Source organism: Panthera pardus, unplaced genomic scaffold (genome assembly GCF_024362965.1).
Source record: "Panthera pardus isolate Hobbes unplaced genomic scaffold, ASM2436296v1 HiC_scaffold_12, whole genome shotgun sequence".
NCBI lineage: Eukaryota > Metazoa > Chordata > Mammalia > Carnivora > Felidae > Panthera > Panthera pardus.
This window is the reverse complement of record NW_026526677.1, coordinates 44865079-44880365: the sequence shown is the minus strand read 5'-3', so window position 1 is coordinate 44880365 and position 15287 is coordinate 44865079. Positions and strand designations below refer to the sequence as shown.

Here is a 15287-nt window from a genome sequence, read left to right as displayed (position 1 = left end):
ATAATAATCTAGCTACTATTGTGCAAAGAAATGGTAGGGGTAAAGACAACGTGTGTGTGTGTGTGTGTGTGTGTGTGTGTGTAAACATACAAATATAGAAATGAATTGATAATAGCCGCTAGGTAAGGATGGTGAGATGTGGATATTCCTTTTTACATATCTCTCATGCCCTCTCTTTTCGGAACATCATATAATATGGTTATGTTATTTGGGTTTTTTTTTTATTTTAAAGTCCTTATTTTAGTACGTGAGGTAATTTTCATCTTGAGAGAGGGCTGACCTGGCCCTTTTCACCCACATTAGCACCTGTATCTCAGAATACTTTAGTGGCTTTGTCAGTGAAGCCTTCTCCACATCCCGAACTCTCCGAGCCTGGCCCTCGGCTCACCAGCCCCTGCTGTGTTGGCCCCAGAGAGCCCATCAAAGTCTGGCACGCTGTGACTGCCCCTTGTTTAGGTCTGCCTCCCCACTCAGGAAAGCTCCATGAGGCAGGGGTTGGCGTCTCTCTTGTTCCGGCTCTGTCTCCAGCCCCCCGCAGTGGAGCCTGGCAGAGACTGTGGGCTCACTCCGTATCTGCTGGGCGCCCGGCAATGCCCGTGACCTCAAGCATTAGGAGCTACAGCCCTGTGCCTTCCTCGTCCATCCTCTTGCTCTGGTTGGAAGGCCGCCCTCCACCTCGGGCCTGGATCTCACCCCTTATCTTTTCAAGTGCACTCCCAGTGCACCCTCTCTCCCGTGACAGCGATTTCTCTTTCTGTATTAGATTATACCGTTTCACATACAAACCTGCCGTGATGTCACTCTTTTAAGAAATAATCACATGTCCTTCCTGCTACTGCCAGTTTTCTCAACACCCTGCACAGCGCACTCCTCAAAAGAGCTGTTTGGGCCTGCTGGGGCACCGCCTCGCGGGCTGGTCTTTCCTAAACCTGCTTCAGTTGCATTTCCAGCAGTGACCAGCGAGGCAGCGGTGGCAGCAGTGAGCAAGTAGCAGGGCCTGCGGCAGCGGGGCAAAGGGGAGGGGGTGCAGCAGGGGACAAGGGGTCAGTGGGGGATAGTGGGGACAGCAGAGGACAGTGAGGACATGAAGAGAACAGTGGGGTAGCAGGGGTCAGCAAGGGGACAGTGGGGGCAGAAGGGGGATAGTGGATGTAGCAGGGGAAGAGTGGGAGAGCAGGGGTATCAGGGGGCTGTGGGGACAGCAGGAGGCAGCGGGGAAGCAGGGAGACAGTGGGACAGTGGGGGTGTCAGGGGGCAGGAGGGCAGCAGGGGACAGTGGGACAGCAGGGTGTCAGGGGAAGTAGGGACAGTAGGGGGAAGCAGGGGGACAGGGGGGTGTCGGGACAGAGGGGACAGCAGGGACAGCAGGGAGCAGTGGAAACATTAATAGGCAGTGGGGAGAGAGCACAAGGGCTTTGAAGAGGCCGGGGGGGGGGGGTGCAGTTCCCCTAGTGTTGTCAGCCTCTCTGGCTGTCCCTAGTTAGGCTCTTCGCCATCCCCACTCCCTTCTCTGTCTCTGCCCGCTCTCCAGGTTCTTTGTCCTGTCACTTTACCACCTATATGCTTATGCCTTTCGAATATACATCTCTGGCCTGGACTTGTCCCTCGAATTCCAGTCTCATATATCCAACTGCTGACAAGACACCTCTCCTTGGAGTCATCCTTGACCCCTCTTAGTTTTACAACCCACATCCATCAGCACCTTGATGTTCTGCATCTCCCTTCAAAATAACGCCTTGCATCCACGGTCTCCTCACCTTACAGTGCTCTCTCCTGTCCTGCTGCCCCCATGCCCCACCACTGTCCACTCCCTGCAGTGGGCAGGGCCCTCAGAACACATCAATCGGGTCACCTGCTCCTGGGGGCAGACCCTTCAGCACATGCTAACCCCACTGCATTCACCAGAAGTGCTCTCGGACCCCTGGGAGGGCCACACAGGCCAGGGGCTTCCTCTAGTTTGTCATTAATTAATCATTTAATTAGCTCACCCATTATTCATCCCTTAATCATACCCGACACACCTCCTCCAACCCAAGCCGATGCTGGGGATGCAGGGAAGGACACAGTCCCCACCCCTATTCTTGCGTTGGCTTCTGGGATTAGACCTGGACTGGAGCTGTCCTCAGAGGAAGGTACAAGGGGGAGACAGGGAAGAGGGATGAGGGGTGTTCAGTGCTGTGCTTTTAACATCACTGAAAGGACACCTGGGCAGCTCACTTAAAATGTCCAACTTTAAGCATTCAACTTCAGCTCAGGTCATGATTTCACAGCTCATAAGTTCAAGCCCTGCATCAGGCTCTGTGTCTGATAGCTCAGAGCCTGGAGCCTCCTTCAGATTCTGTGTCTCCCTCCCTCTCTCTCTGCCCCTCCCCTGCTTGTGCTCTGCCTCTCTCTCTTTCAAAAATAAAACATCCGACTTGATTTCAGCTCAGGTCATGATCTCATGGTTCATGAGTTCGAGCCCTGCATGGGGCTCTGTGGAGTCTGCTTGGGACTCTCTCTCTCCCTCTCTCTCTCGCCCACCCACCCCCCCATAAGTAAGTAAACTTTAAAAAAAAATACAAATAAGATCTTTAAAAAAAAATAAAAAGACCACTGGAGATGCTCCCATGGGGTAGGATTGGGGCACTGCCCCATAGGTGGCATCACAGTCACCTTCAGCCAGGCCTGGCCAGGGCTTCCTTGCAACCCCTGCCTGTTTGAAAGCACACAGGGGGCACCTGGGTGGCTCAGTGGGTTAAGAGTCCAGGTTGAGCTCAGGTCATGATCCCACGGTTCGTGAGTTCAAGCCCTGCACCAGGCTCTGTGCTGACAGCTCAGAGCCTGGAGCCTGCTTTGGATTCTGTGTCTCCCTCTCTCTCTGCCCCTCCCCTGCTCATGCTCATGCTCTCTCTCTCTCTCAAAAATAAATAAAACATTAAAAAAATTTTTTTAAAAAGAAAGCAGACAGCCTCTGCTTCTCGTGTTCTCTCTCCCCTGTGACGTCAGAATCTCGCCTGGCCTGGCCCCTTTTTCACTCCTCTGCCTCTGGCCCTGGCACTTAGTCTTTTCCAATTGCCGGAGACAGGGTAGAGGTGGGGAGGAGGGCCTGGGAAGATCAGGTGGAGAGAGGCTGGTGGGATGGAGAGACAGACATGCCCCATCGACCTCCCTAGCTCCCTCAGTTCCCGGGGGCTGCAGACTTTCACGTGCATTACAAAGGACAAAATGAAAAAGTCCGGAAAATGAGGTTAAACCCCGGATTGATACTTCGGTCCCCAAAGGACAAGCTAAACTGTTGCCGCTGGTTCATAGAAGCACACAGAAGGCTGGTCATCTCTCTCAGGTCATGGGGTGATGCCTCTCCTCAGAGTGCTCCACCTGCCAGAGTCAGCTGCGGGTAGAGGGGCGGTGGGGCAGCCCCCGGGGGCTCTGATGGGCCCTCCCTCTCCCGCTTCAGAAATACCAAGCTGCTTTCACCAAAACGTCTCACGGGGAAATTGTTATCTGCGAGCCTTACGCAATTTTCCCATCGGAATTACAGGCTGTATTTGAAAAGAACTAAAAAGACATTGAATTTGAAACGCTTCTGTGCAACCACATCACCTTCTTGTGGATCTGTTAATGGGCTCTGGGTACCTTCTCTGCCTTTGAGCTCACCGATCAGACAGTGGCTTGGGATGACCGCTGCTTCCCGGGCGTGAGGCACGCTATGGGCACTTCAACAGGCAGCCCAGGTCGCGGGGTGTCCCCCTGAAGCGGACTCGGAAATTGTGAAATCTGACCACAGCTCCTAACGCGGCCTGTGTCCTGTCCCTTCCTTCTCCTTCTAGTTCAGGCTGTTCCAGCACAGTTGTCTGGCTGGCATTGTCCTACCGCTCTGCCAGTGCCTGCCAGCTCCACGCTCAGATCTCCGAGGATCACTTCACGCAGCTAGGATGATGGAGTGCTGTTGGGCTGAGGCTCAGAGGGCGCCAGCCCCTTCCTCATCACAGCCTCTCATTCATGCAACAAATATTGCTTGAGCATGTCCCAAGCATGGTCCCAAATATGGAGGCTACAGCACTGGGCAAGAGAGACAACAGCCCTTGCCCAAAGTAGGGGGGCCCTATTCTAGCAGGGAGAGAGAACCCCTCGAAAGTAAAGAAGCAAAATCCACAGGGTATCGGACAGTGACCAAGGCGATGAAGAAAACACAATCAGATAAGGTGATGGGGGCGTGCCGCGTTGAGGAGCCGGCGAGGAATTGCTCTTTTTAGTCACGGGGTCAACAAAGACCTGAAGAGAAGGTGACGTTTGAGCAAACACCTGGAGGAGGCAAGGGCGTGAGTGTCGTGATGTCTTTCCGGAGGACAGCATTGCTGGCGTAGGAAACAGCAAGGGCTAAGTGTGCCCGGTCCGTTCGCGGGAAAATGAGATGTCTGGAATGGCCAAAACAATTGAGAGAGGGACAGAGCCCTAAGGGATAGAGTTAGTGAAGTAACACAGGGCGAGGCTGGTCACGGAGGGCTGTGGGGGACACGGAAGCTCCCCATTTGCCATGGGGTGTGAAGCCATTGAAGGATTTTGACCTGAGAAATGGCGTGGGATGGTTGCTGTGCAACGAGCCCAGAGGAGGGCCAAAGAGGAGGCAGAGACACCAGCCAAGGAGCAATTGCAATCATGTAGGTGAGTAGTGGTGATGGCTTGGACCACAGTGGCAGCAAGGCAGGTGACGGAAAGTGGTGGGCTGATAAATGCATTTTAGGAGCAGAGCTGACAGGGTGGACAGAAAGACTGGATGTGGAGTAGGAGAGAAAGAAGCATCAGGGAGGAGAAACTGGAAAGGGGCATTGCCACTGAGCTGGCTGGGGAGAAAAGGGCAGGCCGGGCTAGGGGAGAGGACGGTCACGAATTTGGTCTCAGACTGTTGAGTTTGAGACACCAATTCGACATCCAGACGAAAATGTTAAGCAGTTGATACACAAGGTAGAAAATTAAACTTCAGTCATCATTGACATATGTATAGTATTTTAAGGCATGAGACAAGCTGCAGTTAATTATAAGGCAATATGGGACAGGATCAAGGACTTGAACCCAGGTGGATGGAGAGGGGTCAGCAAAGAAGACTGAGGAGGAACAGCCAGTGAGGTGAGAAGAAATAGGCAGCAGGTGCCAGAACCATGTAGAAAGTGTTTCAGGACAGAAGGAGTGACCAGCTCTCCTGGTCCAACACTGCCGAGGGGTCATGGATGCTAAGAGCTGGGCAATAACCGTGGGCAGTGGTGAGAGCATTGGTGATCCTGACCAGAGCAGTATCGGAGGAGGGAGGCATCTCAGTTACTTCATCTGAAAAATGGGAACCATTTGCCTGCCTGCCTCAGACTTCTGCAGTACAGACCACAGGAGACCACAGGCAAGCCATGGACCACTGCCAAATATGAACCATCTGTTTTTATTTACGACCCAGTAAACCCAGAGCTTGTCGAAACAATGAGAGACTATGTTGTGGGGGCACAATTGATTTAAAAGATGCCCATAGCTCCATTATTACCTCCTAAAACGGCTCATTTCCTGCTGCTCATCACCAGGATACCCACCAAGGGATGAAAAAGCTCCCTTCAGACATGGAAGCCATCAGGGTTGTTTTTTATGGTAAGTGGGAATTCTGGGATAGGATAGAAGCAAATAATGGAGCCAAACACCGTTCACGAGAGTCTACCTAAGAGGCCAGGCACTGCCCTCACAGAGGGATCTGGGTGACCCTATGCCTCAGAGCAAGAGCTCTTTGGGGAAAACTGTCAGCCAGCGGTAGCCACGCTCTTGCTGAAAGCGACAAGCAAAACAGGAGAGGGACCAGAGCAAGATAGAGAGGAAGAGTAGTCAGGCCGAGTGGAAAGAGCGAGAGTTTTGGAGCCAGACACATCTGTATGGGAACCATGGTTCCTGGGTGGGCTGCAAGAAGTCACATGACTTCTCTGAACCTCAGTTTCCTCGTCTGCAAAATGAGATGATAGCTGTTCCCAAGGATTTTCCTAAGAAACAAGCTGATGAATACAAGGAAATGTGCGATGAGGTGGGGGTCTCTCTGTGCATGCACGTGTATCACTGCACGTGCATTTAATATCATTGGTCGTTGGGTGTCTGCCTCTCCAGGAGCAGTTCCTCTCCAACGCAAGGACCCTGCGTCTCCCCTGCTCTTCATCAAAATCAGTTCTCAGGGCAGCATTAACATTCAGAACTCAGAGTGTTCTAAGGCCTGCAGAGGCCCAGGCGGGGGATGGGGGGGCTGATCTGTAAAGAGTGCCCAGCTCTCCCTGCACCACAGCTTACCCTCCCGGCTCCCCTCTGCCTGGGGTCACAGGGTGACGAGCGTGGTCTCCAGGGTCAGGCTGACGTTTAAACTCCAGCTCTGCCATTGCCTAACTGGCTAACTAATTTGGCCAGATAAATGTGTTTCTGAGGATTAAAAGTGTATACCTACGTCCCTTGCAAATGTTGTAAGGATTAAATAAAATACTATATAAAGGTAACGAGCACAGTGCCTCTGCCCAGCACATAAAAGCAGTAGATCGCTGTGTTATTATTATTGATGTTTCTGTTACTTTCCCTCTCTGAGTATGGATTGCAGCCCCTTTCTCTTCCTGCAGGCAGGAGGCCGGTTGTCCGGGCAGAGTCCCAGACCGTAGGTCGAGGGCAGGACGTTCTCTGTGCCCCTTGGAGCAGAGGGGCCTTAGGATGAGGAAAGAGGTTGCGGTTCAGGACTGGGAGATGAAGGTTCAGTCAGGTACAGGCACAGAGAGGAGGTGAGGCACGAGGCAGGGAGAAGGTGACAGACTCTGGCCTTTCACTGCGGGCAAGGCTGAGATGCCCAGCGCTCTCCCGCACTGGGGGCTGGCTCTGGAGGGCATGGGAAGGGCAGTGTTGGGCAAGGTTGGCTCTGACACCAACCCCCACCCGTTCCCCAGACCCACACTCTTACTCTCTGCTCTGCTCAGACTCGGCATCTCCTAATACTGATGTGATTTCTGCCTCCAACCTGTCCCGGGCCTGTGTTCGCTCCACACGGCCCTGCTTCCTCCAGAGCTGATCTCAGCCGGCGGCCTGTTTGGGGCTGTGTGATTCCCATTTGCTGTCGGTAGCTATGAAGTCTGAGTACAGCTGTGACATCTTCACAACATATTTACCAAAAGCAAAATGAAAGAGCTCATCCCCATGAAGATGGACACCAGTGACCTGTGGTTTCTTTGGGGTTTTTTATTTTAATTGGCACATCTCCGGAAAAGTGCTAATGTCATCCAAAAGAGGCATGAACTGTGAATATGCCCTGAAATAGTTGGTTTGAAAAGAGTCCTATGGGAGATGTATAAGGGCTCTAAGGATTCTTGAAAGATCCTTTCTGTGCTTTAGAGACGTGTTAAGAGAGCTTTTCATTTAAGTCTGAAGTTTGGATTGCTTACTCTGACTTTAAATCCTTCATTCTTCAGAATGGAACACGCCCCGCCCCCCGAGCAGCCCCATCCAAGGCTCACCCAGCTACATGAACTTCCCATCATATGCTCCCTGAGACTCAGAGCTTGGCTTTAAGGGAGGGAGTATTCTCCCGAGGCTTTGTGGATTTGTACATGCAACTGTGTGCTTCACAATCTGTACTCAAGCGGCGCAAATTGATTCTAATACCAGCTTGGCCTGAATGTAAATGAGAGTAAGAATAGTAACTAATATATGCATATTTGGGCACTGCATTAACACATTATATGAATGATGCCACTTAGTCCCCCAACAACCCCGTGTAGTAGAAACTCTTTCTAAATCCCATTTCACAGATGAGAAGGCTAAGGGAGGTCAACAGACTTGCCAAAGGACACAGAGCTAGCTAATGGTGTAGGCAGGATTTGAACTCGGTGTGATTCTAGAGCCTGTACTCTCAAACATACCGCTCCCGTGCCGGCTGGAACAGTAAATACCCAAAAGATGAATGGTGTTCAGTGTGTCCAAAGGTGTGGCAAGATGGGCATAAATACATTCTTGTGGGGGCGTAAATTGGTACAGATTTTTGGAGCACGATTTGGTAGGTCCTGCCAAAACTGTAAATCTGCTTCATCTTTTAACCATCCCCTAGGAATCCATAACACAGGAAGCCTTGGGTTTGTAAACAAAGAAATATGTATACAAGTCTTCGTGACAGCATGGAAACAATTAAATATCCACCAATAATGCTAGTTAAGTAAATTACAGACCCTCCACACTATGGAATTCTAGATACACATCAAAGGCTTTGCTTTTTCAATAATTTGCTGGATATGGCCATGGAAAAGCCACTCTCCAGTCCTATAGAATTGAGGGTCTACCAGACAAGTTTGATGCTCCAAAGATTTTTAGCTTTTTAAATAAATTTTCCATAGTGCTCCTGCATTCTTATCTGATGGAATAACACAAATGATCACAAACAAGCAAAACTAAGCTATTGATCATGCAGATGGCATGCAACCACTAGATGAAAGAATTTACAGCAACAAGCTGTTCTAAAGCCTGCACACGTGGCTCCATCATCCTTGGAGCCTCCATATCTCTAAAAATTACAGATAGAGTTTCATCACCATGCATAAACACTAATGGAGGGCCCAAACAATTTTTGTCATTATATACTGCAAAAGCAAAATCAATACATTGTCAGCTGGGACTTGAAAACCAAGATTTCATTATAATGCAAGGTGCATCTGCAGGGCCAGCTAACATGGTGTCTCTCTTAACTCCACCCACATTGATTTTACTTCTTAGTAAAGTATTTCTTCAAGGGCAAAAGGATTGTCATCAGACGGTATCTCATTTCTTGGGTCTCATGTCTTGGGTTTCTCTTTGATGCATCTTGACTTGGTTTACCAGAATTTAAAGATCTCCAACACTTTAAACAGCACCCAAAGGACTGCTATGATGCAGTATCTACTGACCTGGAAAGTTTCCATGGGATGGTATTAAGGAAAAAATTTGAAATCATGGTGCAGAATAAGTATGATGCGGTTTTTGTGGGGAGAGCCGTTATCTAATGTGCACACACATACGCACACGCACGTAGTTGCATATGCAATGATATACACCAAACTGTAACATTCTGGAGAAGGAAGCAGAAGGCAGGGTAGATGCTGGATGGGCTATGGTCACTATTCGCATTGTGTGCTTCTGTGGTGCTAAATCTGTCTACAGTATGCATGTACAATTCTGTTTATGCATTATTCTGTATATGTAAAATCAAAGAAAAACATATCCTAGAGCCAGATGATGAAGGCCATGTAGGAAAACTCAGGAATTAAGAACTGGTCATGGGGGGGCACCTGGGTGGCTCAGTTGGTTAAGCATCCAACTCTTGGTTTCAGCTCAGGTCATGATCTCATGGTTCATGGGTTCAAGCCCCGCATCGGGCTCTGTGCTGACGGCACGGAGCCTGCTTGGGATTCTGTCTCCCTCTTTCTCTGCCCCTCCCCTGCTCACTCTATATCTATCTCTCTCTCAAAAATAAATAAATAAACATTAAAAGAAAAATAACTGGTCATGGGAGTTGTGAGGAGCTACTGAAGGGCTGAGGCAGGGAACGGAGACGGTCGGATTTGTGGCAACATGGAAGGTGCATCGGGGGGAAGCAAGAAGGTATGGAGACGGTGGGAGGAGGCTCAAGGGACTTGAAGGCTGTGGGCACAGTGGGTCTAGGAGCCCGCCAGCTGTGAGGGGCAGGAGATGGGGGAATGGAGGTTCACAGTAGATGTGCCTTTAACCTGCTGGAGGAGGAGTGGCCTTCTGGGGTTGGAAGAAGGGCTCATTGCGAGCCATGGGATGTAGGAGATGACTGCAGGGTGGTGGGATTTTCTGGGCATGGTACCCACCAATTAAGAAGTTTGTCAGTTCATCCTAAATATGTCCTAGACACTCACGCCAGGCATGGCTCTAAAAACTGGAGCAGAGATATAAGCCAGCCAAGCAAGTCTCTGCCCTCTTGGAACTCAGGGACCTGTTCAGTCAGCAACAGAGTACTTCCTTCCTCAGCTGGTGACATTCTAGGCTTTTCCAAGTACAGTGGACAGTGGCGTCTGAGCACTGCTGGGCCCAGCCAGGGGAAGGGGAGATCCAGGACCAGCTGAATCCTCTCCAGGGAAGGTCCCTAGCCAAAGCCAAATTTGGGCCCGTGGAAGCCTTAAGCCTTGAAAAGGTTATGATACTCCTCTGCCCTGTCACTGAAGATAAAAACCCAAACAGACTGCCAAGTAAAGTTAAGCAAGATCCACAAACTTCTGCATTTCCCCCCTCGATGTTGACTTAATGCTTTCCGTCAAATTGTTAATTAGCAAATCCTTCCTCAAAAATCGATTTTAAGGGTCCATGCTACACGCTGTCCAAAGCAAATAGAGCAGAATGATATGAGCAGCACAAGGGGTGTTGGCCTCAGACTTTGTTCTGGCCTCCTGTCCAAGGGAGTCCAATCAGGTGTGTGGGTCTCAACAGCAGGAGAGGTCTGGGGCCGGGGGGGTGGGGGGGTGGTGACAATCCTCCGGAGCAGGTATTGGCTACCCTGCAACACCTCATGCAGCCGGTGCCTGGACACAGAGTGCACAACCTGCCCTCCAGGCTGGGCATGATATAGAAGCATGGCCATCCAAGGCGGAGGCCGGGTCAGAGCTCCGGCTGCAGTGCGGGAGGGGTGGCCGGAGCTGGAAACCAGGGTGTGGCTCAGTGAACCCATCAGTGTGCAACACACAACAGACGCAGCGGGCACTGAGCCCCATCCCCCGGGATGGCCGAGGCTCCCGGGCTTCGCTACCCTGGGGAGGGATGGCTCCACACCTGGGCAGCAGGTAAGGGAGTGAGGGTGGACAATGTCACCATGTCAAACCTCTCTTGCTGCCGTGAGCCTGGCTCTCCTCACTAAACAACTGTGGTCCTTTTTTTGCAGAGTGATGAGGTCCTCACCGTCATCAAGGCCAAAGCTCAGTGGCCAGCCTGGCAGCCTCTCAACGTGTAAGTAGCACACAGACCCTGGCCATTTCTCATACTCGGAGCCACCCACCGGCTGGCCACCACATGAGTTATGTCATTAAAGTCAGCAGTACCTCTCAGGTGCATGAGCAGGTGAGGTACACTGCCCACGTGTGGGCCTATCACACTTACCTGTATCTTCTCAGGAATACGGGCCTGGTCTTTGTCTCCCCCGATGGCTCTAATACCACAGAACCGGACATAACAGTTGCCATTACGTGTTCACTCATGTTCTCGGCCACGTCCGACTGAAACCACCTTCGCACACAGGTACACTCACTCTAGGCAGGTCTTACTCGTGGAAAACTAGATTGGCCCCAGGTTATCTCTTTCCTGTCTACTCTATCCCTTTAAGATTTCATCCTCCCTTGTATTTTGATGACCTAGTGTATGCCGATGGCTCCCTGAAGGACTGCTCCGCCAGGCAGATATGTAGGTAGGTAGGTAGGTAGGTAGGAAGATAGGTAGGTGAGTAAGTAGATCATCCATCCATCAGTTTCTTGGACACCTCTCTGTAGATGGCGTACGTGGACCTTGAAATCATCATATCAAAAAAACAAAACCAAACCAAATCCTATTGTGTTATCCTCTCCTTAGAATCCCTCCATGACCTCCTTTGGTCTCCGGGATCACTTAGAGAGGCCCCAGTGAGCCGAACATGCCCCAGCTCCTGCTTCCTTTTCCTTAGGGCTCATGTCTTGCCTCTCTCTACTCTGCACCTCTCTCTGGCCATGCCGAGTCCTGTGCAGTTCCTTGAACGAGCTTTGGTTTCACTCCTCCTTCAAGGATGCAAGACTTGGAGCAAAGTTCCTGCCAACCGCATGAAAATGGTTTATGAAGAATGGCTTGGCCATTCTCTGGAGGCGTCTATACCCACCGATGATGGTGGTGATGGAGAGCGCAACAACACAGGCAGTGGGTGAGATTCTGCTCGGTGGGAGCAAAGGCAAAGTCAAGATGATGGGTAGAGAAGCACAGGATGGGGTAGCAGGAGCGGAGAGAGGAGTGCTCCCACACAACCAGCGGGGAGCAGGGAAGCTGCTGCCAGGCATCTGGTGCCCACCTGTTTAACCATTCAGCAAATTAACCGTTCCTCCCCCACCCACGACATGCCAGCCCTGTACACCCAGTCCCCAGCCTTTGGAACCCACAGCCATTGGGGGTGGGGGGATGGACAATAAAGAGAGGTCTCCCACCCCAGAGCTGCCCTTTGCACACCTTCGGGTGACACCATACACCATGGTGGCCGTGCACACTCCATGGGGATAAATGTTATGATGAGGTTATAAGTGGTTCTAGAAGCCTAGAGAAGGGGCACAACCCAGCCGAGGATTGAGGAGGGGTCATGAAGGGTCTTGTTCAGAAGGTATCATACGGGGCTGAGTCTGGAAGGAGGCTCCTTGCCCTGGATTGGCCCAGGTCTGGGCAGAACTGAGGCCCTAAGTGGCGACCTGAGGAAAGAGAGACAGGCCCACACCTGGACAGCGGACCAAGGGCAGCTGAGCTGGCTGCGTAGAGGCCTTTCCTGGCTTGCTGTGATCTCCTCTGAGGAAGCTGGGGCCAGCGTGGTTGGAAACCTGCCCAGCCCTGGAAATGCCTTCCCCTCCAAGGAGAAGCAGCAGAGGCAGGGTCTACTGCCCCCGGCTGTCCCCTGGTAGGGGGGCATTTGCCTGTCTCAGGCCTGTCCCACCAAAAAACACCCATGTGAATTCACCGAGGCCCTGAGGCCCCTTCACATCATTAAGTCAGTCAGAAAAAAACACCCACCCTGAATCTTGTGCGCTCAGGCTCTCCTCAGCTGCCCCCAGCTCCCAAAACTGCATGTGGACGAGTCCTCACCTTGGGCTCAAAACCAGGCAGGGGCTGGGGGCATCTGGGCCAGAGTTTGCAGATGCCAGTGTTGATACCACTAGGGAAACCTGATGCCAGTTTTCCCTTAAGGAGCCCGGGGTTTAGGAAGGTGTAAGTGGCAAAGCAGGGTGCTTCTGGAAGGAAAGCGGAAAGGAGGAAGAAAAAGCAGGGAGCAGAGAGCTGTCCTCTTGTGTCTAGCGCCTACTATGTGCCAGGTACCCTGCCAGGACTTATGTTCCTCATCCCACTCCATCCTCATACTAACCCCATGAGGTAGGGGTCTGGAGCCTCACTTTGCAGATGAGACAGAGGCTCAGACCTCAGCAGCCAGCTCCACTGGCGGAAGAACTAGAATTCCAACCCTCCCCAGCTGCCTCCACTCCCTGTGCCCCTTACTTATTACAAGGCCCCTCCAACTACGTAACAGGTCATTCAGTGTCCGTCTTTTCACCAATCAAGACATATATATATCTGCCAGTCAGACTTCGGACCAGCATGAAATTCACACTGTGACCACAACCAAATTGTCTGACTCCTGCCCCAGAACAAAACAAAACCGTGACTTTCACTTACCTTGTGTCCTTCCGTTAACGATGACTGAAACATTTCATTGCCTCAACAAACATTTATGGCCGGTCTCTAAAGGGAAGTACTGTCAAAGATACTTAGGAATACAGTGCTGAGCAGAGCAGAGTTTCTCATGAACTCACAGTTTAGTGAGGGAGAGACATTAACCAAATGCTGACAAATGTGACATGTCTGTGAAGATATAAGGTGCCATGAGAGAGCGTGACGGGGACCCTGACCCAACCTGAAGGTCAGAGAAAGCTTCCTTTAAGGGATGGCCATTGAGCTAAGAGTTAAGGAACCAATAGGAGCTGGCTAGGTAAAGAGGCAAAGAAAGGGGAGAACGTTCTAGAAAGTCTAGAGAGACTATCATGTGTAAAGACCCTGAGGAGGGTTCAGCATACTTAAGGTGCTAAACAGTTGTGGTATAACTAGGTCCAGAAATCACAGGCGAACTTGGTGTGGGGCCAAGGCACACATTAGGGATTTAGATTTTTCCATTAAGAGTAATGGGAAATCTTTGAAGGGTTTTAAGCAGGATGACAACATGATCAAATCTTCATTCAAAAGAAAACAAAACAGGGGTGTCTGAGTGGCTCAGTATGTTGTCCAACTTTTGATTTCCGCTCAGGTCATGATATCATAGTTTGTGAGTTCGAGCCCTATGTCGGGCTCTGCATTGACAGCTCAGAGGCTGTTTGGAATTCTGTCTCTCTCTCTCTCTCTCTCTCTGCCCTTCCCCCACATGAGCTCACTCTCTCTCCAAAACAAGTAAATAAACTTAAAAAAAAAAAAACAACCAGTAACAACACTCTGGCTCCAATACGAGAAGGTTAAGAGTAGTGAGGGGAGAATTCACAGTGACCTTGACAAGGATGGTGGTGGTAGAGATGGAGAGGTATGGCGGTCGTAGAGAGGTGTAGGAGCAGAATCCCACAGGCTGCAGTGATAAGTTCAATATGGAGAGTGAGGGAAGCAGAGACACCTGGATGAATGGGTTGGTGGGGCCACCTACTAGGTTCAGAATAGTAAATGAAGCTCAGTGGGAAAGACCATGAGCTCAGTTCTGGATGTGACACGTTGGAGATGCACGTTGGAGGACATGCCTGCAAAGGAAGGAAACAGAAAAGGAGTAGCAAACAGACTGGGGAAGGAAGCTTGGCATCAGGGAAGCCAAGAGAAGAAAGTGCTCCAGGAGAGAGTGGTCAGCTGTGTCCAGTGCACCTGAGAGATCAAGTAAGATTAGGGCTGCATCATGCCTATTGGGTTGACCAACATGAAGAAAATCAGTGACCTTATTGAGAATCCTTTCCACTGAGCAACGGCGGGCAGCCTCCAGGGGGGTGAAATGTGAACAGAAAGTGAGGTTATAGAGTCAGCGAATACAGACAAGTCTTCTGAGTTTGCTGTGAAAGAAGAGTGGCTGGAACAGCTACTGCTCCAAGGAGTAACAGAGTCAATGATGTTTTTTGTCTTCTTTTTTAAGATGGGGAAGACTTTTCTGTAAATTTGAAATATATATATATATATATATATATATATATATATATTTATTTATATTTAGGGACACCTTCCCAGCTTTCCCCGTCCCTCAGACTTCATGAGACCCCAGTGGAACAGAATTAATCGATGGCAAACACCCAGACCTCCCAAACACCCAAACCCTCTCTGCTCAGTGCTACCAGCTCGTTAAGGGAAAGGAATTTTCCTTTGATTTTCCCATACCCCAGTCTCCCCTTCCCTCTTCCACATCTCATTAGGAAGTCAAATTAGGAAGCCTCCACGCAGCCAAGTTTTGTTTTGCAGAAACAGCCCTGCCCCTCCTCACTGAGCCTGCCCGATTGAGGTTAATGGGATTCTATCCACCCTTGGGCCAGTGGAAAGCC

At 50.7% G+C, this 15287-nt stretch overlaps 1 protein-coding gene across 3 annotated transcripts in view; it reads left to right on the top strand.

Moving 5' to 3' along the window:
* SPON1 (spondin 1) overlaps nucleotides 1-15287 on the top strand; it is a 259322-nt gene that overhangs the window by 219260 nt on the left and 24775 nt on the right. For all 3 annotated transcript variants that reach the window (XR_002081851.2, XR_002081850.2, XM_019456395.2), the window contains exon 7: nucleotides 10901-10965. Coding sequence is in view for 1 of the 3 variants with exons in the window: in XM_019456395.2 (XP_019311940.2) it covers nucleotides 10901-10965 (65 nt within the window). In the remaining 2 variants the exon portion in view is untranslated. The remainder of the gene's footprint in view (nucleotides 1-10900; nucleotides 10966-15287) is intronic.